The 25,509-nt window shown below is 41.9% G+C and overlaps 1 protein-coding gene across 1 annotated transcript; it reads right to left on the bottom strand.

Moving 5' to 3' along the window:
- Positions 1–1,246: 1,246 nt before the first annotated feature.
- Positions 1,247–24,498, bottom strand: asap2a (ArfGAP with SH3 domain, ankyrin repeat and PH domain 2a). Its single transcript, XM_088400900.1, has 28 exons — positions 23,967–24,498; positions 16,051–16,123; positions 14,309–14,454; positions 14,142–14,216; positions 11,238–11,287; positions 10,222–10,351; positions 9,793–9,878; positions 9,649–9,724; positions 9,486–9,572; positions 8,936–9,039; positions 8,754–8,823; positions 8,579–8,666; positions 8,272–8,320; positions 7,901–8,067; positions 7,545–7,678; positions 7,268–7,362; positions 7,008–7,197; positions 6,787–6,872; positions 6,476–6,591; positions 5,982–6,049; positions 5,808–5,915; positions 5,527–5,728; positions 4,959–5,126; positions 4,701–4,806; positions 4,369–4,427; positions 4,098–4,177; positions 3,907–4,026; positions 1,247–2,735 (listed from the first exon to the last, which is right to left on the bottom strand). Exons 1-28 carry the CDS (start codon positions 24,090–24,092, stop codon positions 2,661–2,663), a joined length of 2,934 nt encoding a protein of 977 aa, XP_088257026.1. The 5' UTR covers positions 24,093–24,498; the 3' UTR covers positions 1,247–2,660.
- Between the last annotated feature and the right edge of the window lie 1,011 nt (positions 24,499–25,509).

The following is a 25,509-nucleotide window of genomic DNA, read 5'->3' as shown; positions in this document are numbered from 1 at the left end:
CAGCCTGTTAGATAATAAATACGACCGTAGTATAATTGGGGGTGAAATATCTTGTAGTGCGTATCTTTGGCATCAGTAAAACTGGGAGAGAGGAGGTGGGAAAGCTTCCAGTGGTTTGGCGAAAGTGAAATCTCAACAGCCAATCACAGCAAAGAAAAGAAGCAAGTGCGCTTGATTTACAGGCTTCGGGGCAAATTGGGATCCTCTCAAAAATTTGGTAGAACCGCCCACATTTCTCGCGTTCTTCGGGAAGTGTGACGTAAAAATGGGCTGGGTCCCTTACATCTGGACCAGCTGTACGGCACCTTTCAGTGACTAAGAAAATCCTTGAATGTTATTAGATTAAAATAAAGAACATAAGTGACTTGTGCACTCATGCATTTAAACCAAATAGTTTTGATTTGATTATTTGATTATTATTATTTTTATTATTATTATTATTATTATCATTATCAATCATTATCATTATCATTATCATTCTAATTATTTTTATTATTATTATCATTATCATTATTATTATTATCATCGTGTTGTGAGTTGTCTGACGACACCACCTAACGGTAAATTGAAAGAAAGAACGAAAGAAAAAGCGATTTACATAATTTGTTTGCGGTCTGTTGTAATTTTTCATTGCTGCCGCTAGAGGGCAGCATGCGCATAAGAATAGGCGTTATAACGTTAAAGTGGAAGCCACAGATCTGGATGACTGCTGACATAGAATTAAATACAATTGAATGAAATTTTAAACTTGAATAAAATAAATAAAATTTTAGTCAACCAGAGAGGTTAGTTCTAATTAACATACAAAAATAAATCTCATCTTACTATTTACTTTGTGTTGCTCATTCATTGTAATACTTCAGATAATTCTAATACACAGCATAGAATGCGTGATAAAAGCACTTTGGAGCTATTTAACTTACCATAGCTATCCACAAACTTAGTCTTGCTTTTTTTTCAGGAACAAACATGATTAACAGGCTTTAAATAAAGCAGTGTATCAGTCACATGGCTCCTTGGTTCTGTGATGCCTCTCACCTGCAAAGTGGAAAAGAAGATGGAAGCTGCCAGGAGATAATAAAGTGCAGGACACTTGATATACTTGCACTCACTGGAGTCAAGCCGAGAGTGGACTCATCATTAATGGAACAGAACAGGCACCTTGCTTTTAAAAAAGCCTTACAATCAATGACCATTTACACATATTGAGCCACTTTAATCACGCTTCCCAGAAGCAACAACAAGGCACTCTTTTGATTATTTTATTCCAGTTTAATTTCCCATTTACATACAGAGTCAATCATGACAACAGATGTTATTTTTACACTCACTAAAGTCCAGCTGTGTTACCCACAGTCTCTTTACATTTAAATAACACACCTATGTACACATGTATAGATTACATCCTGTTTCCAGTGAGTTAATAATAATAGTCAGAATAAACACCATGAATATTAGCTGCAATTTTCCTAGACACTCAGCAAGGCTCAGCTTTAAATGCCTTCTCCTACATCAGAACGTTGACTTTTGTATACACACAGTTGCTCTGCAACACATTTTAATTACATTAAATGCTTGTGTTAATATGGAAAAAAACTGTACAAATGGAGGGAGGAGGATGTTAGTTGCTGAAAAAGCCACTAGTTTGACATGTCTAAAACACAAACACATACATTCTACTGGCGTCAATGGCGCTTATGCGTGCATTTTTCTTGTGCGGGCCAATCGAAATGTCAACGCACAAAGAAAAGTCTACGTAAAGGCAGAATGGCAACAGGTTGTGAAAGAGCGCATACATACAGGTACATTCAAAAGTATTCTTATTCTGGCCAAATTCAGAGTATCTGTAAATGATTCAAAAAACAAAGTTGTTATATATTACAATAATGAACATTTTTGGTGGAGTTTTTTTTCTGCATTTTGAAAATTAGTCCGACATTGAGTAGAATTTTGCAGCATTCTAAAGGATCTTTGTAATTATTGCAAAATATAAACGGAGTCATGTTTAATTATGCAAACAATAAATTTACATTTGGTTAATTATATAGTGAACAAAATAACTTTTTCCCATATTTCAACATTTTCTCCAAAAGTATTCTCTATGCATTGACCAAATAAGAACGCACTTAAACTCAAAATGGGTCCACATATGAATCATTTCTATTTTTTACATTTACCTAACTGCTTAATAAGGCAGATGACAGGTGGAGCACACGCACATATATTACCCAAATAAAGCCTCATCATTTGACGAATAAATAAAGTGTTATTGTTCACTTTTTATTATAAGGCAGAGCAAGCGTGACACAATTGTTTTTTTTCCCCTCTCCCAAAATGGTACGAGTGGGAAGCCTCCTGCCATCGTTGGGCATGTTTGTAAAGTGGCAAGGTGATGCCAACCTCCTCTCTAAATGGATTTTGATTTGCTTGTGTACAGTGAAGGCCTGCTGACTGGCGAAGGAGGAGGAGGAATTGAGTGGTGCACAACCTTCCATCATGTGTGACGGCGCGGCAAGGGAAAGTGCATTTATTGTGAGATGTCCTTCACTACAATCATTTCAATTGTGTTCTAGTCACAAACAGCAAGCGGTTCAAAAACACATTGAATGTCATCACGGTCACCAAGACTAGGACTTGCTGACCTCCCCTGCAGTGACATTTCAGTCCACGATGAAGTGTACAAAGGTGACCGGGAAGGCTCCTCGTCTCATCGGTTCTCCTTCAATATGGCCCAGCTGGAAAGGAAAGGCCACAAGGGAATATGAGAACAAAACATTCCTCCACATGAGGGCAACTATTTAATGTCAAGTATACAGAATACATACAGCACACACCTATTGGAGCTAAATTGGAAATTTTTATGGGTTTTTTGTGGACTTGCTAGAAGGGTTTTGGGTGAAGCACCGTATTTTTCGGACTATAAGTCACTTTTTTTCATAGTTTGTCTTCTCCCGCAGCTTTTACTTTATTTTTCTTCTTCATAAATCATGTTTGACTGGTGTGACTTTGACTCTGAAGCAACTTAAGTCTGAAAAATACAATATGTGTTTCATATTCATGGCTGACAAGGAGATTCATTACTTCACAAGGCGTCTAGGATGTGACCACTCATTACCTTGACATTGAAAAGCTCCATTTCTATACCTGAAAACAACAAAGCTAGAATATATTTGTGCACTGGCCAAGAAAACATAGCGGCGCTAACAATGCTAAATGCTGGGAGAGGATGTTAGAGACCCTTATGGGTGTGGGAGGGGGGGACAGCGAGGACGGCTGCAGCTGGTTCACTTTCACACAAGGGGCTCCGCAGAGGAAGCGGGAATGGTGGTAAAGGGGAGGGGGGGGGTGAGCGGGAAGAGGCTTTTGTGTGTGAGACATGGTTCAAGATGAGCTCATGGCTTTTTGCTGGCGCTACCATGGTTACCGTGGAAATGAGACCAAGGATCGTCTTGAGGGTACATTTACAAGACGATTACCATATTTTCACCAAATAGCGGCCTCGACTCGGATAAATACCGAGTATTAATCAGTCACAGGTTACATTATCCATTTAAACAAATAAATACCCCAATCAAATAGACGCCTTCTTTTTCTCCATCGGAAAATAAGCGGATGCTATTGTTCAAACACAGACATTCAGTTAATTGCTGAACGCTGTTGCTAATTAAACCCCAACAAAGAACAGACTGTCGAATTAATTAAAGCGTGGAAACAGTGCACATGATTAAAAAGGATCTCATTTGGAGATGTTATCTTTTGCACTTTCCATCATTTTCATATGAACGGTAATGTCATCCGCAAAAACTCACTGAGACTCGATCAAATATTTGTGTATTAAAATCCGATTTCCACTGCATTTGTGTGTTGCTAGTATTGAAAGACACAAACATATTTTGGGATACTGACCCACCACTCCTGGTCTTCCTCCCCATCCACCACAATGACCTCGCCCTCCGAGAAGGTCAGTTCGTCTGGGTTGTCTGCCATACAGTTATACATGGCCTTCACTCGCTTCGGCCTGTGCTTCTGAGAAGGTGAGGACATGGTGAGACGTCGATGCAAGCTAGTGAACGAGGAAAAAAGAGGGATGAACTTACAGTGTAGGGCTTCCTGGAGTGGTGAGCTGGAGGTAGAACGTGACCTATGGAGTTCTGGGGGCATACTGGCACTTCCTTAGCTGCACCAGGAAGAGGAAATGATATCAGAAAGACAACAAGGTTTGCACGCTTCCACAGCTTAAACTATCAAGCCTTCGGGTAGAGAAACAACTGACGTATAGCTTTTTAATCAGACTGCTCAGTAATCAAGTTTTCCTGCACACACAAGGCCTATTTGTCTTTATTTTTTGGTTTTTATCAGTTTACTCACTTGGCCGTTCGATAGACGCTGTCCGATTTGCTGGCGTTCGGTTGAAACTTTTATCATTGCTGGAAAACAGAAGGAAAATAAATGATTCACGGATGGAAGGCAGAACAGAAAGCCAAACGGCAACAAGGCCATAAGAACGGAAATCGTAGTAAGAGATGTTTCTCATAGTGTAAAATAAAAATAAATAAAAATATATAATAATAATAATAATATATAGTAATAATATATAAAATAAAATAAAATAAAATAAAATAAAATAAAATAAAATAAAATAAAATAAAATGAAATGAAATTAAATGAAATGAAATAAAATAAAGCCCCTATGCCCTCACCCTGCCGACGACTTTTGTTGACTGCTTCTAGATCCAGCAGATCCTTGACTTGACTTGGAGTGTAAATTCATTGTGTCAATCTTCCCTGCAGGAGAAGCGCCCGAACCTGTGGCACAGAGTGATACCTCTTTTATTTCACATACTATCTTTGCATATTCAAGCTCTGGTAAATGATGCTCTGATTACCTTTTTAATATACATTCATCCATTATCTGATCTGCTTAGAATAAGATTCATAAATATTTAATAATATCTAACTTGTGTCATGCTTAGCTGCTGTAGAGGTGAGCCGAACAGGTGGCGCCGGTGGGTGCATGTTGGGGGGATCCGAAGACGACCGTTGCCGACCAACCAGGTCTATGGAAGCTGGCTTCCAGCTGCCTGACGACGAGGGCTGATTCATCCCGCCGAGGCCCACTAACTGGACTGCGAGTGAAGAAGAGGAGGCTCGTCAAAAGAAGGAAGAGTAACGTGATTATACGTGAGTGGAATTGAGAGGGACACTAATAGGGGGAGAGTGAAAGTGAGGAATGGCGTGCTCCTTGGCGGTACTCCAGAAGACCACTAACGTTATTAAAGAGGGTCTGTGATGGCGGCGTCACCGTGCGGTTGCCCAGTGGAGCTATGCTACGCTTTTTAGTAGCACATACAAAATCACACAGACTTTCCTTTAAGAAATTAAATTGGCTTGCTGCAAAACGTATATGGCGTCCAAATGCGGACATGATGTCAGACGGCCGTTATTAACAGGCCAAAAGGATTACAGAGAAACCATTTTTATGACGAGGGCAATCTGCAATACAGAGAGACACTGTAATTCATATACCAAGGTTTCTCGGGGGTAGGGGTGGCGCAGAGGTGGTGGCGGGCAGACCGGGCTGAGGTGGGTTGTTGTTTACGATGGTGCCGTAGGTCTCGTTGTTGACCAAATTTGGCAGATAGGAGCGTTGCTTGTCCTTAGCCAGGTGGGAGTTTGTGCTTGGTGTGTAACAGCTGACCGGACGCTCTTCTCTGCGGTGGGGGCTGGGCTGGAGAGCACAAAGAGGTCTCAATGCTACAAAATATTTTGTGTTTAAAGATGTTCCAATCAACCGGGATTACTGTCACCTTCTCATCGAGATCTTCATCACTCTCATCCAAGTCTTCATGCTGCAGGCACCATTCGTACTCCACGTGGACGTGCGCGTTGAATTTCCCTGCCAAGGCTTGGTTCAACTAAAATATGTAAAGAATTAGTGTGCATGTGGCGGGTGAGATCTTAAAAGCAGTGAGCTCGCTCACCAGCTCTTCACATTGATGGTGTTTGAGTCTACGAGCGATGTCCAGCGGCGTCTCCCCGGCCTCGTTAGCTGAAAGGGTGGATCGGATGAACGTGGAGTCAATAACAGAGCAAAAACTCGACCCGGTTTACTTCCCGTTTCCCACACTTGAGTCCTCTGCCTCTCTGTCGTCATTATCAGTGTTTTACAGATGACAGGCCACAACAGAGGAAAGATTAGTGTTGTGAGAAAGAGTCGCCATGGAGCCGAAACTCTTGGGAACTAAACCGCACAGATGTGTGTTTGTGGGAGAAAAAAATCTGCATGATCTCCTTATATGGACTTCTCAAGGAGATGATTTCTGAGTCAGTAAATTGTGGCCATAAATCAAAAATTCAATAATAATTATGAAAGCAATTAAAAAAATCAATCAAATTGAAAAAAAAAATATATATATATATATATATACTAATAAGTGTCAATAAATACAGAGGAAAAAAATTATTTTCTGCTTACGGATGTCTATGGAGGCTTTTCCCCTCAGAAGCAGCTTCAAACATTCACTGTTGTCAGTCAGACAACAGTAGTGCAACGCCGTGCTGCCTTTGGCTGTCTGCTTATCCAAATTTAAACTGCAAGCAAGCAGAGAAAGCAAAAAAAAATTATTGTGATGAAGTAAAATATATGACTTTCTGTACCCGTGATCAAATTTCGAGACATCTGTCCACCAGCTAATGTCAACATTAGCCTTTGAAATGTCACATGGATAAATGCTCGCCAAATGAACTCTTAGAAAACTGATTTTCTCTTGTGTACTTTTTGTTGACCTGTTCTGGGTGAGGAAGTCGACGATGTGAAGAGAGGTCCTGTCCACCAGCCTGACAGCCAGATGGAGGGCGGTCTCTCCTTGCTCCTGAGGGACAACGTCAAGAGATTAGACCTTTCATAGTAGACAAACTGAGCGTGACATAAATCAACACTTAAAAAAAGACACAGCTTGACCTAGACCTAATTTTGTGACCAGTGAGTGTGACTAGGTGTTACTGACATGTCCATTAGCTAGCGGTATGGGTTCCATCAGGTCCACCCCCTCAGCGTAAACTTGAATGAGGGAAACGATGTCACGAGCTTTGACGGCGTCGCACAGCGTGTGGAGTCGCGAAGCTGAGTCGGGACATTTCTTCCTGGCGAAACGTTTCTCGGTGTACTTGGCGATGATGAAGTCTTTCCTCGCCTGCCTGATGGAAGGTGACGAGTGTCAGCTCATTAGAGGTGTCGGTCATGCGTATAAGCACGGCGGCGACTTACATGTCACTGGCGGGGTTAGGTTTCACTGCGTTTTCGGCACTTAAACCCGCTTCCATGATTTCATTGAAGACTGCATTCCCCACATTCTTGGCCAGCTGTGGAATGCAGTTAGTTAGAGTAGCGTCGCATTGATTCGACACTTAAATCAGGCACGCAATGGACAAGGAGTCATGTGACCAAAGCCACAGGCTAAGTCAAACAGATTTTAACCTCCCCCCCAAAAAAATGCAAGCATGCTTTCATCCTGCCACAATATTCCAGAATTATGGATGCCTACCAAGAGCTCGGAGGTGCTGAGTACATCCAGAGTGAGCGATTGAATCCTGGAGTAGTGGACGCCCAGCTCCCGGTGGATGCCGGAACATTCGATACATGTGAGGATGCCCAAGTTGGTGGACAGCCACGTCGGGTCTGGAAAGAAAACAAGAAAATGTAAAACTCTAAAAAATATATTTATTATTTATTATTTATTATTTATTATTTATTATTTATTATTTATTATTTATTATTTAATTTAAATAAATATATATCATTTATTATTACATTTAATTATTATTATTTTTTATTTATTTATATTTATTTTCAAAATACCATTTTATATGCTGTCCGTCATTTCCCACTGTCATCACTTACTGGGCGCTCCACAATCACAGCACACGTCGTTTCCTGTCATCCTCTTCACTTCAGACAGGATGGCCTTGGTCAACTCCTGCACGATGTTGTTCTCGCCGACGTGATGGTCGCCTTTGAAAGCCTGGTTCAGCGCCTCCTCCTTGCTGTTCTGGAGCACTGAGATCCAGCTGGAGGGAGGAGGAATGAAAATTTGCATGGGAAGTGATGAGGAGGAGGAGAAAGTAGGTGAGAAGGAACAAAAGGAGAAAGTGGGGTAAATAGTCTCCGGGTAGAAGATAAAAATAAAGTGCCAGACTTTGTTATAAAAAGAAGTATGGGAGCTGTACAATTGCTAAAGGAGGTAAACAAGAAAAGATGGAACGGGCGCTTACATTTGGCAGTCCTGGTCGTCTTCAGCTTGAAAGTGATACGTTCTGTCGTCTAAAAAGAAAAAAGAAATAAACTGCTTTGTAATGAGTTGTACTTTTTTAATTGGCCTTTCTACAAAAACATTAAAGCAGCAATGAGAAGATAACATCCTTGCTGTAGGTAAAAATAAAATAACAACCCCATCCTGCTTTCTTCCCAGCTGTGACCTTCTACTTCCTTTGAACACCAATTTGAGACCAGGAAGGAAAAAAATGGGGAACGGCGACAATAGGGATTAAAAAAGGGAAAAAAAAGAAAGTCTGGTTTTACGTGATATGAGGTCAAAGCTCTTCTTCTCGTCCGGATTGTGCTTCACCTGACAGGTGAGCAGATTGAGTTTGGCTGGCGGTCTGTTTGCCTGCAAGACGGACGATGGAAAATAAATCAATAGATCAATCTGAATTGACGACAAAAGTTTTTGCCGAGGTCGTGGTGGTTTTCTTACCGTGCTGTGTGGGATCGTGAGGTATCCATTCTTAGCTGTGCATTTCCTCTTCTGCCACACTTTCCTCAACCTGCACCACGCATTCATCAGCAGACAGATAAAACATGTTACATGGCATTTTTCACCTGATCACCTTAATGAATGAGTGAAATTATTAGATTTTTTTTTTTTTAACAACCCACCCATCACTTCTCTTGTAAAGATAGCCGCTGCGCTCAGTGCCATGCTCTTTGTTGCCTTGCGGCTGATGTAAGCTATAAGTAGTGCTTTGCCGCACCTGCGATTCCTGAAAAACACACACACAAAGGCTATAATAGGAGCTTTTTTGTTTTATATTTGTAATCAATGTCAACATTGACAAGTGGATGTTGTCAAGTGGTACAATCTGGAAGCTGTAAATATCTCAAGGCCTGTGATGACACTAATACAATTGTATTGATATATATATTTTTTTTACCAGCAGACATGCACAGAGCCAAAAGAATTGCAACTTAAATAAATTTTAAAAAAGCTACTATAGTATTGGATAATACACCAAAATAAAACTGCCACCACAATAAAAACAGGAAACTACACAGAGTGAATGTTTTGTTTTTTAATCCACTTACTCTTCTAGACTTGTTTCACAAATTGAGGAGGCGGTAAAAGAGAGGAGAAAACTTCAGATAAGATCAAGATGTAAAAAGTGATCACAGCAAAATACATTTAAGCGCGTGTGAGTGTGTGTGTTACCTCCTTCTGCTCTACTTGTAGCGCCGTTTTAAGAACATCCCGTAACTGAGTCAGCTGCTTGCGTTCCTCATCCTGCACCTGCTTAATCTGGAGATGAGATGATAGAAAATGAAAATGCAGGAAAGAAGTGCAGTTTATGAAGTGTTAAGAAAATATTTCTCACTGTGTGTAGATCTGTAGCTAGTTTTTCAATGGAAGGCTTCAAGTTGTCCACAGCTTTGAGACCATCCTGAAAAAAACTGGACCAGAAGAACAGTCAGATCCATGTGGAATTGTTATTGCAATAATCCAAATTGAATTTACTTACTTGCATTGTGCATGGAAATACTTGATGAGATTCTGCAACAGGTCCACTCCCTTCTTGATTTTGATCTCATTGACTTTGAGCAGATACTGTGAAAAGAGTCAAGATGGCCCCACTTAGGCAAAGGTTCAGCCAGAGGGAACATTTATTCTCACCCCGCCCCCACCCTCTTCAATTCATCTTCTTCACTTGAAAGTAAAAATGTTATCCTTCAAGTTCATGAAAGTAAAACTTAAATCAAAACGGCTCCGACTTTACAATCATAAAACATGTGAAGCGAGTATCCGTATTCCAAAAAATACACGTACTGGATTGGAATATTTATCAAATAATGACATTTCTGGTAAAAGGTGTTATTTTCCCAAACATCGATGACATGTTTGGCACTTTGCCATTTTTTTTTTAAAATTGCTTATTGATAATGAAACTAACCTCACACATCTGCAGCTGAAAGAATCGCCTCTCCTTCTCCATCTCCTCGGCAATTTCCGCCCCGCTAATCTCCGTCCTGATCATGCCGTGTTGCCTCGCGTGCTCCTTCTTCTCCTTCTCTATCTTGGTGCTGCCAAAGAACATTGCAGGTGGTGAACTTGAGGAACCTCAACCCCCACCATAAATAGGTCTTTGTGAAATATCACAACTACTTTTTTGAGGGCAAGCAAGTGAGGGGTGCAAGAGCATCTTGGCAATTCTGGAAGTGATTTTACACAAAGACCAACAATGGGGCGCACTTCTGCAGGCAATGACTGAAATATAACTGGACCACAAAATGGAGGGGTGGCTCCATTTCCATGCAATTCTTTTGCAAAAAAATCAATAAAAGCAGCTTTGGATCGCCAATCGGAGAAATATTGCAGCACGTCCGAGCAATGCTAACGAAGAAAAAAAATCATATCACTACTTTTCAGCTTCTGTCTGAACATCAGCAGCTGCTTTACCTGTCACATGGGAGGCTTCCTTTGACAGGATTACGCACATGCGTCCTCAGCTATGACCGTGTTTTACAAAATCATGATGGCTAATCCCGAAACACGGTTGCCAGGCTGTTTGGCCACAAGCCAAGACACTGCTTGTTCAACTGATAACGAGAATCCATTCACTTCCATTCCAACTTGACCTTACTGATGGTGGACTAATGCCATGCAGCATCAGGCTGAATACTTGATGTTGGCACCAAGACCAGATTGTCTCATTGGAAAAGTTTTGGAGAGATGTGCAGTATTACCCTTTCAGTAAAGAATGTCCTTTGCAGCTTGTAAGATATATATCAAAAGCTATAAACATCTTTTTGCATGCACAAGACTTTTCAGTGAGGGGAGGGGGGGAGGCATGCGGGCAGAGGTTATTTACAGTATTGTTAAAGTGAGAGAAAATCACAATGGGGGTGTTAAAGCAAGGGAGAGACACATTTCAAAAGAAACATTTCAAATTGGATAAAACTATCTTACACTTTAGTTTCGTAGTCCTTCCAGGCTTTGTCAAAAGGTTTTTTCAGATCCTGTGTGGCAAAAAAAAAAAGACATTTATGTTGATGATACAAATACAAAAAAATTACAGTAACTCTGACAAACAAAATAAATACAAGACTGGTCGATCCATGCTGATTAGTCAACCTAAAAATATTTAGAATCAAGAATAGTGAAAGACAAAGCAACCATGGCTATGCAGACATACACAGGAATTCCACTGAGCAGACACGCTGAGAGCTTCCATACTGACTAATGAGCAAATTCAATGTGTATGCGACGATGAGAATCGACACAAGGGAATCCCCTTCCGTGCATAGATGCTGTCTCAGCAGGGCACAGGGAGGCCCGATTGTTTGGAGGACATTAAATTCCCCTTGGGTCACGCCTATGACAAGCAACGCTGATTTCTCATTGTCAAGGGTGAGCTTTAAGCAACTTTTGATTAAACAGCATCCCCGTTGTTGCCGTGCTGATTAAAGGCAGATTAGATCCGATGCAAGTCGACACAATCACAGTCAATTCGGAATTATGAAACTACCGAAGAATTTGATCCATATCAAACTGATTTTAGATTGACGTTGCAGTGCCATTGTTTGGTTTCCCCAAGCTGCAGAGGAGTGAGTGGCATGCTCAACTTCTCAAACCCCGGGATCAGATTTGGTCTACTGAACCAAATCTAAGAGCACTCTGCCACTCACCGAACATCTGAAGGGTAGCCGGGAAACCAAAGTTTAGAGCCAACGGGAAGCTGATAAAAAAAACTGCAAAGTGGGGCAAGATGGAAGGAAATATCACAGCCGGAGACACGAGAAGAACAGAAAGTGCTAAAAATATCATACGTGGGCATGGCTTGGCAGAAAAGGCCAAGACGGGGGCACAATAGTCCCTCTGGGAGAAGCAGCATTTAGTACCCTTGTTCCCATTTTGGCTGGAATTCAGGAACGAAGCTAGAACATGGTGTCATGCCCTTAAAAATGCTTTCATTAGCAAATCTACCATCTTTCCCACTTCCATGCTGAATGTGCAGCAAGGTCAGCACCAGTGGAGACCAGGTTTTGTACTTGGGCAAGAGTCCATCTACAAAGTACTCCAAATAGATCCAACAAGAGCACCAAGGTTCTTTAAAAAAATTTTTTTAAAAAAAACAGGATGTGCAAGCTAAGGCAGTGTAGTGGTTCACATTTCTGACTTCCGTACAGCTGGCGTGGGATCAATTCCCGCCGAATCACAAGCACCCCCCGCTGGCAACATGCCAAGGGTGTAGTCTGCCTTTCACCCAAATTCAGCTGTCATAGTCCAATCTTGCCAAGACAAAGTAACCATACAAAAAATGGACAAATCATTTTTATCTAAAAATCTCAAGCGGTAAGCAAGAGTGGGTGGTTCACCAACGGCCGGACCACAACGAGACGAGGTTCAGCTGGACTCCATTCAGAACCACTAACGCCCTTCTCGTCTCGCGTCTTACTTGTGCAAACACAGATGATGCTACAGTGGCCATCCAAAGCACGGGATGGCATGACATCATGCTGGCGTCCACTTTGAAAATCCCTCCCGTTTGCACAACTGACTATTAGACTCAGCACTTTTCATTTTCCGCTGCCTGGGAGTGTATTAAGCTTGTTTATCTTTAAGAGGGACACCAGCAGGTCCTGCGGGAACTCATGCGTGGTCATTTTTGTAGGAGCGGGAGCTAACCCAAACAAAGTCCAGATTGTCTTGGGTGGCCAAAGGAGAAAAGATGACGTGGAATATTTGTTTTCTTTGCTGAGCCAAAAGCTAGAAAGGTTGCTAAATTAGTCACTAGCAAGGCATTGGTATTATTACTGACGAGAGTAGTGGGGGAGTATTGACATGTTTGTGGAAAACATTAACCAGCAGGAAATTAATCCTGCATTCCACAAAACTGGGAAGTCCAAAACTTCCTGCTTTAATTTGCAAGTTACTCTACAGAGCCTTATTTTTTTTCAGTACTTTTTGAATTTTTGAAAACACTTGTTGTTCTCTATGATGAACAGATAAAATTAGAGTTTAATAAAATTAAATTGCGTGGCTTTTCTCTACATTGAATACCTCCATGAGTGACATTTATTACACCGAGCTCTCGACTTTTTTTTTTTTTTTTTTCCCCCAGTCCTTCTTTCGTGACGTTCAAGTCGAGTTGTTACTTTGTGTTTTTCTCCCTATGGCTTCGGCGGCTTGTCAAGCGAGTCTGGACACGACGCCGCATCCCCATCTGCTGACAGGTCGGTCTCGTGGGAAAGCCATACAGAGCGATAATGGAGGAGGAGGAAGAAGATGATGAAGGTGAGAAGAGGGCTGGGAATACGGGAATAAGAAACTTCTGAATATTGTCTTGAGCAATAAGTTGACGGGCAGAAACTCCATTGCACTGAATTATTAAAAAAAAAACTATAAGTGGTGAAGCATTACGAGTAGAAATGGTGTGGATTTTTTTATTTTTTAAGGGGGAGGGGGGGGCTAGTGGTGCAGGGTTGTGAGAACAATGACAGGAAGCCATGTCAGACGCTTGGAGAAAACATTGACAAAAAAGAACAAGGAGAGGCAAACAGTTCTGAGATAGCGAGACGGACCGTGCGGCTAGAGGTCACGGGGCCACGTTTCCATAGCTACCAGCCTCATTGGAGCTGACTTAATCTCATCATATTGTCACTGTAGCGCCAGCCGCTAACCAAAGACAAGGAGTAAAAGGTCACGAGGTCACAAGTAACAAGTGTTATGCAGCAACGAGTAAATATGGGAGAACTGACTTTGCCTTTGTGATTTTAGTTTTGTTGCTGATTCGGCAAAAAATCCTCCCAGCTTGTCATCCTTCCCATTCATAAAAGTTTGCTTGTAAAGTGACACCAGTAGCTGACTTACCCCTTTGACTCCTTTCAGGTCTCCTTTCAGCAGGCTGTCCAGAGGAAAGGTGATGATGTTGTTCATGTTCTGGAACTAGATGACACACAGTGTTCAGTGTGTGCCTTCAGGCATTTGAGACAATTATGGCCAAAATGGAAATTCTAACCCCAGTGGATTTTACTTACCAGGTTTTTGAAGAGCGCAGTGAGCTCCTTGGTGAAGACGGAGAACTTGAGGAACGCCGAGCCCAAATCGGGATCGTCTCTATACACACAATTTTCTCCAAACTTTTCCAAGGCCTGAGTGTACTGCTCCTCATTCTCAACGTGAGCTGAATAAAAAAAAAAAAACACACACACACATATTCAGGTCAGCGTTGACAGACAAAAAATAAATCTTATGGCACACCACCAAATCTAAATGTTGATTGATTTATAACAAAACCCTAAAAATACACAAATTCTGAATCTTCCATTGGAGCACCTTAGCTATCTTGGATGAAAAGGGGAACATTTAATATAATCAGGACAGCAGCAGAGCTTGGGAAGGCGCTCGGGGGGGGGGGGGGGGATGAGGGGGGGATGTTGCCATGACAACCATCACAAGGAAATATGACGTGTATGTCTGCTTGTAAGGCACTGGAGGTTAGCGCTTCAAAGAAAGAGGAGGAGTGTTAAAATGCAAAGGTGAGCACTAAAACACACCTGGAGCGACGCGGCCGTGACTCACACAAACACACACAGACACAAAGCAGACAACATCGGTGCAGTTTTATAGATGGAGCTGTATCACATCATGTCTGTGGCTCGGCAGATATGCACAATCTTATTAGCTGAAAGCTTCTGAGTCACTCGTAAGTGCAAAACACATCAGAGAAGTCTAATTTGAGACACAAGGTTAAGTCAAGACTTTGTTTGACTAAACATTTTGCCATATGTGTGGTCTACAAAGACTTTTTTTTTTTATTCCCTTTTGCTTTTTTGCCATCGGTGAGCAGCAACACAACAAATTTGGTTTCCATTCAGTCGCACGTAATAAAATCTCCAAGGGTCAAACATAAAGTGTGACCTGATCTCAACACTTTTGAGTTAACTTTTTAAATTAAAGTACATTGCACCAGTGTGAGCTGTTATAGTTTAGTTCTCGTTGTAGAAATGTGTAGTAAAGCACTTAAGAACTATCAGAATGTTGGCTTTAATAATACTGGATTGATTTACTTCTCATCCAAAATTTTATCATCTTTTAATGCTAACATAGCAAGATAGCGTTTACATAAACAGGCCTCTGCATATTTATATTATAACTTTGAGGAGACAAAAAAAAAAATGGCCGCACAGGGTTTCATGGATCTGACTTGTTTGCATTATAAACAAATAAGAGTCCAAGTAGATCGATTTTCTAATACCGAGGCTCAGTTGGTTAAACTATTCCAGCAGCCCAGTGGCTTAAATCATGTTTTTACTGTAGACACAGGGATTTCTCCTTTTAGTTGTCACAGCACAAAGACGCAATTCCAGCGATGCGTGTTAATAACGTGACGGGAGGTGAAAGCAGCCGTGTGTCCGCCCGCGCCTCGGCGGCCCTCCCAGCTGTTCCTTTGAGAGTCGGGATCAGACAGCTGTCGCGGGGACCACAACAGAGCTCGCAGTGTTCACCCAAAGATGTGCTCAGCACATTGTTTGCATGTCTCTCGCCCTGGCTCGCTGGCTTTCTCGCCATCAGCGGGGGCTCTGGCAGGTCACACAAAAGACGCTGGAAAACACTCAGCCAATCAGAACAGACGTTCCAATGTCTGAAGCGGAATATGTACGTGTTGGGACTACAGAATCAAACCTTGTCGGGGTGCATTATTGTCCCTGCTTGACCCCGATGCACATTGGCTGTAACAGCAAACATAACCCCAAAAATAAAAAATGACAAAACTCACCCAAACCAGACGTGTAGATGGCCTTCACCGACTTTTTCATCTTGTATAAAACGCTCCGGTCCACATCTAAGGCCTGAAATGGATACAAAGAAGAAAATGTGGGACAAGGAGGATTTCATTCAAATAAAAAAGACACAAACTAATAGTGGAGATTTCTGGAAATGACATTGATTGACATTTATGTGTTGCTTCTTAGAACTTCGCACTCTGCATGCATGCGGAGAGCCCACTTTGTGTGCTGTGTATCTACACTGACTGCAAAGTAATGCATTATTCAAGGCAGCGCTAAAAATAGACATGCTCCCCACAGTTATTGTATTTATTTTATGGGATGTGTGCTTGTGTGAATTTCTTCATGTGTGAGCTGCTACCACAACAGTAGTTTGGAATATCCAGAACGTCCTGAATGAGCGAACCAAAATAAGCATAATGGTGTTAAATTCTTTCAACATGACAACACAAGTAGCATTACTAAATTTGGAAATACAGAGTTCTTGTGAGAACTCATTTCAATTCAAAATAGAGTGCAGGTCACACTAATATTATGGCTGATGATTGTATAGTCAATAAAAGCAGCTGAAACAATACGCCACTGTACCTCGAAGGAAACGGGCCGATTTTGAGGAGACCTTATTAAGTATGTCTGCTCAAGCGGGAAAAAGCAATGTTTACCTAACCTGCTCCCCCCCTATCTGCTTAACACGTATCAGATGCTCCAGACACTTTGCATACAAGAATGGCACAATGACTCCCATTCAGGAACAGTATGCACAGCACTGTACACACACACACACATTCATATTGCTGGTTTGTCTATAGGTGTTTGCCGTGTACCCCCACCTTTCACCCAAAGAGAGTTTGGATAGACTCCAACTCACCCGCAATCAAAATGAAGACAAGAGACGCTATGGAAAATGGGTGGAAAAAAAATAAAGCACCAAATGTCTACATTCTGGTTACATATATATAATCTGTGGATATATAAGCTGCGGTTTTATTTCCTTAGGCGCCTGTTAAATGACTCATTTGTGTCATGTGTTATTATCCAATTAGTTGCGATCTGTCACAGTGAGAGAGAAATTCCCCATCTCAGACTTCACACAAGTGTACAAAAGCAAAAAAAAAACAAAAAACTTTCTGAGCCAAACCAATTTTCCTTGTTATTTTTGTATGGAAAAGTACAGAAAAGTAAAATGATGACGATAACCATAGAACCAATCATTAAAATCTGTTTCCTCAGTCTGAGCAATACAACAGACAAATACAATCATTAAATTTAATGTATACAATAAAGACAGATACTGCAAATTGAAAAATATGTGAAGGCTTTAAATCCGTATTGGCAAAAAAAAAAAAAAATCCCCATTTAACCTTAAGAGCTGCTTTTGTGGACCAATTACCTCATAACCTCAAATGTCACGTATTAGCTAAGAAGCTCCATCTATCAGTTAGCTGATGGGCCAGCTTAACCTCTATTTGACCGCAACAGAGTGTAATCACCCTCTGAATCAATTTGACCATTCCAAGCTGTAACACACGGTCGCTCACAGATTCAGCCAGGAGGCAAATTCTCTCAGGCAAAGTCTCCCAAAGCGAAAGAATCAATGGCTGTTTGCACTCTGCAGGCTTGAGGGAAGTGACTCGGCCCTCTTGTTTGGAACGCGGGCCTCCGATCTAAAATTAGCTGGTTTTAACCCAGAAACTATTCCCGGGGGAATTCCGTCGCCTTGGAAGCTTCCAAAAATCGGAGAATCTTCACACGATAGAAGCTGCTTGACAAAAGACGATCACTGCCTCGAAAGCAGCTTGTGGGCGATAATTGAAAATCTCTGACTCAACCAAAATAATACCTGACATCATTACGACTATCAACGTTTTGATTATAATCAGGCACCATCTGTTGCGGGACATCTACAGTGGGTCATGAGGGCCGTTGCCATGGAGCTCCATTTACTCATAGTTTCCTGAGTTTGTGAGTAAGGTATGAGTGGGACAAGTGAAAATTTTGGCCCTTGTACAACTATTTGGGGATTGCTTAAGTCTGTTGTAACCGAACTGAATTGCAAATCACGACTTCATCTCCAAGCCGCATCCAATCTAAGGGACAGATTTCAGTTGATTGTAAACTTCTGCCAAGTCTGAACACTCAACATAATGACTAGCTAACATTTGGCCTCTGGCCTACCACTCCAGTCTTGGAGATGATAGTAAAATATTTTTGCTGATTCAAGGCTTTACAATGAGCTATCATTGACAACAACAGCTCCATCCAGTTGTTCAACTGATGTTCTTCTTCTCTCCGTTTGTCTGAAAACATTCCTGGATGATTGCATGCAGACAAGCCACCCGGCCTCATTGTTTGTACCACTTAAGTACCTTGCGATGACAACATGTCTGTAATTCAAGATGGTCTTATGCGTTCCTCAAAGGCCTGGTTGGCATTTTGGATTCGGAGAAACACAAACTACAAAACAGAGCAATACTTTACAAGGCTAACGCTAACTTAACCCAAGGCAGTCATGAGTAAAAAGTCTCCCATGTGAGGTCGATGATACCAGGTAATGAGAAGGCAGCAGTCTCGCATTTAATTATCCAATTTATTTGCTGGATGTGCCTATTGGAGAAGACATCTTGTAACTTTTAAGTCAAGATGTTGCGGAGTATATAAACACGGACTGCTTAAAATGTGCCAGACACTGCGTGGCTGTTCTCCACCTGTGTTCTCCTGGTCAGGAAAAACTGCTTTGCACAGTTCAGTCAGTGTAAACACAGCAGTGTTCGTCCTGCGGAAAAGCTATGACTCATCCAAAACATATGTCAAATATACAGTTCCACCTTGCCGGCCCGGAAGAATCCCGCGGGCAGAAATCTGAGGAGATGAGACAACGTTACAGCCAGGCTGTTACAAACATGTTCTGTTCTCAGGTAAGGCATTGGAAAGTCTGAGGACTGCTAGTCCATGAGTCTCTCAGACATTTGTGTAGAAACCAGGAAGCCTTTGTCCTCTGTCTACTTGAGGATTCATCACCGTCAAGGTCTTTCTGCACAACTCCAAAGTGAAAACGTTTGACTTAGCTTCTGGTAGTACTTTATGGTTCACTATAAAGTGAGCAGTAGCTCCAGGCCCTGCCGCAAGCTGCCAAAAGTCACGGCAGGATGTCAACATCAGTTGCAGTGCAAAGAGAAAACAAACTTTCATGTTCACTGCTGAGACGTTTCGCATTTTACAAGGACCTGGGCGGGCCATTTGTTTCGTTTGGTTTTCCCAGGAGACTGAGGTATTTCCATCAAAACTTTTCCATCATTCTAAGCAAAGGTGAGCATATTTCAAACCAAATTGCGAGATCCAGAAGACTGAGACCTGATAGCACCTTGTATACTTTGAGTACTATTTCAAAAAGGTAATAAAGCAGCAGGAGACTCATAAAAGTATATTTGTTGGGATGAAATGTGCCAAGGTTTTTTTTGGAAGGGGAAACAGCGGATGTCACCTTGGAGAGTCATTTTGGCTCTTTCGCATGAACATATGCATCAACCCCACGGTGTCAGAGCAGTAGCGGGAGCTCATACCGCACTATTAAATGGAGCGTGACAGCGTTCGGGAGAATCACAAGGGGAATCGGGCTTGCTTGTCGGTTTCTAATCGACTGCGGTATCAAGCAGTGTTACAGTCTGAAGAAAATGGAGAAGGCTGGAGCACGCCAATATTGCAACTTTGCTGATGGATTCGGTTTCTCCGAAAAGCAATAATCTTGTGACAGCTGGATTCATCGGTGGAATTTGATATCAAAGCAAGCCATTTATCGTGAAGCCATAACAGAAAATGCAGATGATACTTTGTATTATTTTATAATTCTGTGGACCAGGTGCCACAATGTACTGTTCATTCATTTCAACTTCTTAGGTTTCTTGTCCAGAGGTGTAATGATAAAGATAACGTATTGCTAAAATCTTCAATTATTTTTACTTTCCTATACATCACATTTCTTTGGTCTGATGTCAAATGTGACAAATTCATTCCGACTCCCTTAATTTAAGGTAAAATGATCCCCAGAGAGATTGTGGGTCATATCTTAAAGTGAAAGTGACTACGGGAGAACAACACATAAGGACTCACCCTCCCACTCGAGTGGTGCGGACGACAAATCAATGGTGGAGTTCATTAAAGAAGAAGCCCGGCCTGTCAGAGGACAATAGCCAGCAACAGAGGTTGTCTTGGAGAATCTGGTAGAGGACAGACTGATGGATGAGGAGCGTGTCATATGCTTTTGACCCCCACCAAATGCCGCAAGTGTCCAACCCCTAACCTCTTTTTGGGCTAATAAGTAGGTAGTACCCCCCCTGGCCCCTCAAGTCTCATTCACCATGGTTGAATCAAGTGTTTGAACTTTTCTTCTAAACCCCTGGTTAAGATTGTGGCTTTACACTGATTGGGTCCAGACGGTAACCTTTACCCTGGCCCTGAAGGAGCCACAGAGAAAGCATCCGCATAATGAAGGCCTTGATAGTTTGTCTCTGCATGATAACGCCAACTCCACAGTATGAGCTGATCTCAAACCAAGAACCCCACAGGAATTAAAAACGTGTAAAACCAGTAGCCAAGTAAGCTAAATCATGAGTCTGAGAACAACCACATTCTTATTTTTTTGGGATATTTATCAACGGTGTTGGATATGTATGTCCGAAGCCAGACGCTAGCACTGTGCTAATCCTTCTCGAATCCCATTTCAATTAGAGGGAGCATTAAGCTTCTTAGGAGATGTACTCAAGACTGGCCATATCTGCTCACTTGGGACCGACTGACCATTTAGGCAATATGTGGGAGTGCTCGTCCATCCCATCCTATCCTATCCCATCCATGTGTCTCTAAGACTATTAGATGAGGATTTCACCGCCAATTGATAATCCACGTGTCTGGATCCTTGTTAAAACTTTCCACTGAGCCACCTGTTCGAAGACGGCAGCTGCTACTCTTAGCGTGGCCGCTATCGTTCCCGCCAAACATTGAAAGGGGGGGAGGAAACTGAGCTGTAGAAATCCCTGAAACAACGCAAGATGTCAAACCAACACATGGTCAAGACGTACGAGGGAACACTCGTGTCATCACATTAGCTTATAAAACAGATCGTGTTGAATGAGACGTTTAAGTACCTGCTAGCGGTGAGCTACAATAACAGTCGTGTAGCGCCGAGAGATATTAAGTGTGGCCAGCTGGCAAGATGGTATCACAAGAGACCAGAATCGAGTTAGGAAATTGAGCGGTACCACGATTGTGGGTTCATTGTGGTTACAAAAGGATACAGAAGGAGCTCATAAACTCTCTTTAGTTCATAGAAAGCTACTTGCTTTTTAACAAGCTTCATTACGTTGCTATGTGCTATGCAATCATCTGGAAACTGAAAGGCTGGTACGGTATTCACGGTCAGTGCCAGCAGTTGCCTAATTGATGCTGGGAATACCATCCCCGATTCCCAGAGGTATTCCGCAGTAGTCCCGCTACAAAATCAACAGCGAGGCAACTTGTTTGAGCTTTGCATAGCTGGCATACCGCTGTGAAAGCAAGCTCTGCTGGATGAAATGATGGCCAGCTGGAGAACAAATCACTTTGGGTGTTGCTGTGCCTGACAACATTAAGTAACTGTAGCAAATCTTCCCAGAGGTCAGCGAGGAGCATTTTAACCAAGATCAATACTTCACAAGGAGGTCAACTCAACCCTCGAGGGGGGATATTGACAACTACTTCTTCTAATGGAACTTGTGTGGTCAGATAATTTTACATGTAAAGACAAACAATACACAACCACTAATTATTCAGACAACATTTTTCCATCCATATTTTTTAGATCTGTGAAAAAAGTGGAGATAGAAAAATTTTACAGAAGTACAAAGGGGGGGGGGGGTCGACATCTTCTTTAATGGATGAACTGGTTTTTACCATGCTGGTTTTACAAGCATCAACACACACGAGTGCAAACACACATATATAGGGGCTCTATGAACTACGCTTGTTTCGGACTGAGATCTGTTTAGTGTCATTTTCTGACACATTAAGGAGCGAAATAAGAGATAAGTTCCTGTCCGAGTTGCTCTCTATTTGCTGCAAAACTTCGGTCGTGTCCGTTCGGAGCAAACTGGAAGTTTGCAAGCCATCTGGTACAACAGATTTGTGAATTAATCACACAAGGCAAACCAATTAATCCCCTTTGTTAGCACATTGCAACCCAAGAAAAACCTGCAAACAGACGCATTGTCATCACTTAAAGGATTTGCCTTCTTGGAAGCTAAATCGAGAAGGTTGGAACTAAGTTGAGCGCAATTATCTTCTTTAGATTACTGCTTTAAAGTTCCGATCAAGAAAACAGTCAATAAGTGATAAAAATGTGCATTTGTGATTGTTTGGAGAGCAAACCACAATAAATGGAATCGTTCACCAAGTGTACCACCGCAGACCGAGCTAACAGCTAACAATAAAGCCTTGTGTCGGCTGAGCTTGAGGTCAATGTCAGCGGAACAACAGTTGAGCAGAGTCAACAGCGACAAACCTGTCTTTTAATCTATTCAAAACGCACCCACTGGTCGGTCTCCACAAATTTCACACGCTGAACTGAGTGCAAGAAAGGTAACCATCATAAACCAGCAACAATGGTGGCCAGGTGATGATGTCAGCGGAGAGCCCGACAGCCTGAGCAGGTGTCTGTCGGTGTAAAAATAAAGCGAGGTGTAGAAGCTCAGACAGTTTAAGCTGTTGACACAGAGCCCAGATGTGGATTAGCCTTTCGTTTAAAAAAAAAAAAAAAAAAGTCTATTCTCTTGGTAATGTTTACACAATGGGAAGGTGGAAGGAATTGTGAAACTACTGAAATTCAAATTACCTTCCAGCATGACGTCACAACCTGAAGCAACCTCAGTTAGGTGAGCATTAAAGGATTAATGGCGCTTATGGTTTTGCTACTTGTTACACTTGTCGGACTGAATGCTGAGCTGCAAACAGGCCAGCTCAAGTGATATTTTGTCACCGTGCAGCTTGAGCATCGGTGTTTATCCGACAGCCCGCCGCCGTAACTAGCATTTTGCAAAAAGTATTGTCATGGTACTAATTAAAAAAACGTAATGGCTTAAAAGTGAATTGCCTCAATTCTGTTTTCTTTCTCAGAGGTTCCTCTGCAGTTTGCTTGCTTACAGGTAAAACAGTTGCAGACAGGAAGTGATCAACCGGCCCTGGTCACCTGACATCTTCCAGAGGCAGAGACACACTAACACATATACACACCACTGGCTGCCAACCAGCTCATGTGGGAAATTCTATTTTTACCGCCGGGGCTGGGCGAGGCTCTAAGTCGTGGAGCACACAAAGTCGGGAAACTCTAGCAAAGGAGAAGGACGCCGATGGGGAAGGAAACGGAAGCCCTTCTTCAGAAAACCTGCATGGAAATGTGCTTGTCTGTGTACACACACTCACACAGTGTAATGCAACAATTTGAAAAATGGACAGCAGCAGCATATACTTACTGATCTTGTTAAGTCACTACAGATCCAAAGGTGTATGCAAAGCATCCATTTGTTTGAATGTTAACGTACACTCACTCATATAATACAGTAAGTCTGCATTTATAACCATTTTGATGGATGCACATTAATTACCAAATGCAATAAAAATGGATGTTATTCATTTTATTTTCATGTATTGAAAATGTAAGGGAAAATATGCAATTCCTTTTAATTGGTTCAAAAAATATTTATATTGACTTCTATCTATGACTACAATGTATACAGACAGGATAATTAAACTTCAGTGATGCACAGAGAGATTTTTGTTTGTTTGTTTTTTGAATTTATAAGTGCTATGACTCAATACAGTTGGGAAATGCTGCAATAAAGAAAAAAGGTGTATTTGCATTCCCACCCGTTGCACTCACCTCCTCCAGTGCGGCCACCGTGTTCCTGCAGTGGGACATCCTGGTGGTGAAGTTGGAGGCGGTGGGTGACTTGTAGTCCTCATTGGTCTCCACCACAAACTCAGACACTGTGATTTGGTCAGGCATAATTAAAACTCCCTTACCCCCTTTACTGTCTAATAAACAGGCTAAGACGAGCTCTTATCCCCGATGCCTCCTTCTCGGTGTTGGGTTGTAAAAGTTCAAAGAAGCGGTAGTAGTGTCCTTGACGATCCCGGCTGACAGTGAACCATGTCTGGGTAGATCTCATACAACGCTCGGTCCCCGACACAGTGCTCCGCGGTGATGGATCGTTTTCTTAACCTCTAGTTGCTTTTCAGTGAAGTATTGCCAGTCCATTCAGGTTAAATAGTTGTCCCTCGGTTCGATACAGACACCAAAGTTCCCTCCGTGGAGTCTATTGTCCTCCGTTGTATTCAAACGTGGGACGAGGTGGAAGGGCTCACTGCAGCGAGCCGGGGGGAACAACAATAAAACGGTTTCATCCGGAGCGCATGAAATCCACAAAGGTAGAGGAGGGGTTCAATGGACCGGCAGCAGCCAATAAGAAGCGACGGCTGGTAAAGGAAAGCCAATCAAAACTAAGCAAGGGCGTGACCTTATGCTACCTTCAAACCCAATTTAAACAGTTGTAATTATAACGACTTTGAAGAAATCCCCTGGACACGATTAAAAGGAAACTCGACTGAGCAAGATCTAAGATTTTATTGTTGATTTTTATTGTATTTGTTCACGACTATGGTATTTTTTTTCATGTGCACATTTTAAAACTCCTGTCTTTGTTTTAGTTGTTTGTTCAGGAAAAAATTTCTAGTAGTCCATGAATGCAGCGTATGCTAAAATTTTACAAATTTCACCATTGTTTTTCCTTTAAAATAATGTGATGAATGAATGAATGAATCAATCAATCAATCAATGAGATATTGCATGATTTACTTTATTTATCCCATGAGGGAAATTAAGTTTATGCATCACTAGACACAAAAACACTACGATTTTATTTCATTGTAATGCACACGTCTGTAAACAGTGAAGAACAGGATGAGCAGGATCTCCGCTGATCTGGTAATTAAGGCATTACTCATTGTGTGTGTTTTTTTTTGCTTGGAACAAAGTAGTGTTTCAGAAGAGCATTGCGTACAGCTGATCACTGTTTACCAGAATTATTTTCTTCTCCCAGAGTAGCATGCATTTTCCCTGGGTTTTGGATTTTTTTTTAAAAGTTGTTTCCAATTCCAACCCAAGGCAGGGAAATTGGTATAAATAGTATCAGCCAAGCCAGACTTCAAATCACAAAGTGGGCAGTGTTAACACATTCTTGCATTTCTGCAGCGTCTCCTGGAAAGCTGCTAAATGAAGCAGCTCAAGATTTGGCCTGACTATCTAGCCTGAAGGCCTCTACTCCCTTATGAAATTAAAAAGCAGACCCTGACAAACATCTGCTACCTAGCTCAGCACAACCTGCAGCTTTCCACCTGTATAGACTTCGGTACCAATGGCCCGA

This window comes from Syngnathus floridae, chromosome 16 (genome assembly GCF_059516105.1).
Source record: "Syngnathus floridae isolate MCC-2025c chromosome 16, RoL_Sflo_1.0, whole genome shotgun sequence".
In the NCBI taxonomy this organism is placed as follows: domain Eukaryota; kingdom Metazoa; phylum Chordata; class Actinopteri; order Syngnathiformes; family Syngnathidae; genus Syngnathus; species Syngnathus floridae.
This window is presented reverse-complemented; position numbering and strand designations above follow the sequence as displayed.

What these genes read in the sequence shown, in the direction of transcription:
- asap2a (XM_088400900.1), bottom strand. Translation starts at nt 24,092, where the DNA reads ATGCCTGACCAAATCACAGTGTCTGAGTTTGTGGTGGAGACCAATGAG. An exon ending in TATTTCCATGCACAATGCAA is followed by an intron (nt 9,725 to 9,792) that starts GTAAGTAAATTC and finishes CTTCTGGTCCAG; the next exon opens with TTTTTTTCAGGATGGTCTCA. An exon ending in GACTTCCTCACCCAGAACAG is followed by an intron (nt 6,592 to 6,786) that starts GTCAACAAAAAG and finishes GCTTGCTTGCAG; the next exon opens with TTTAAATTTGGATAAGCAGA.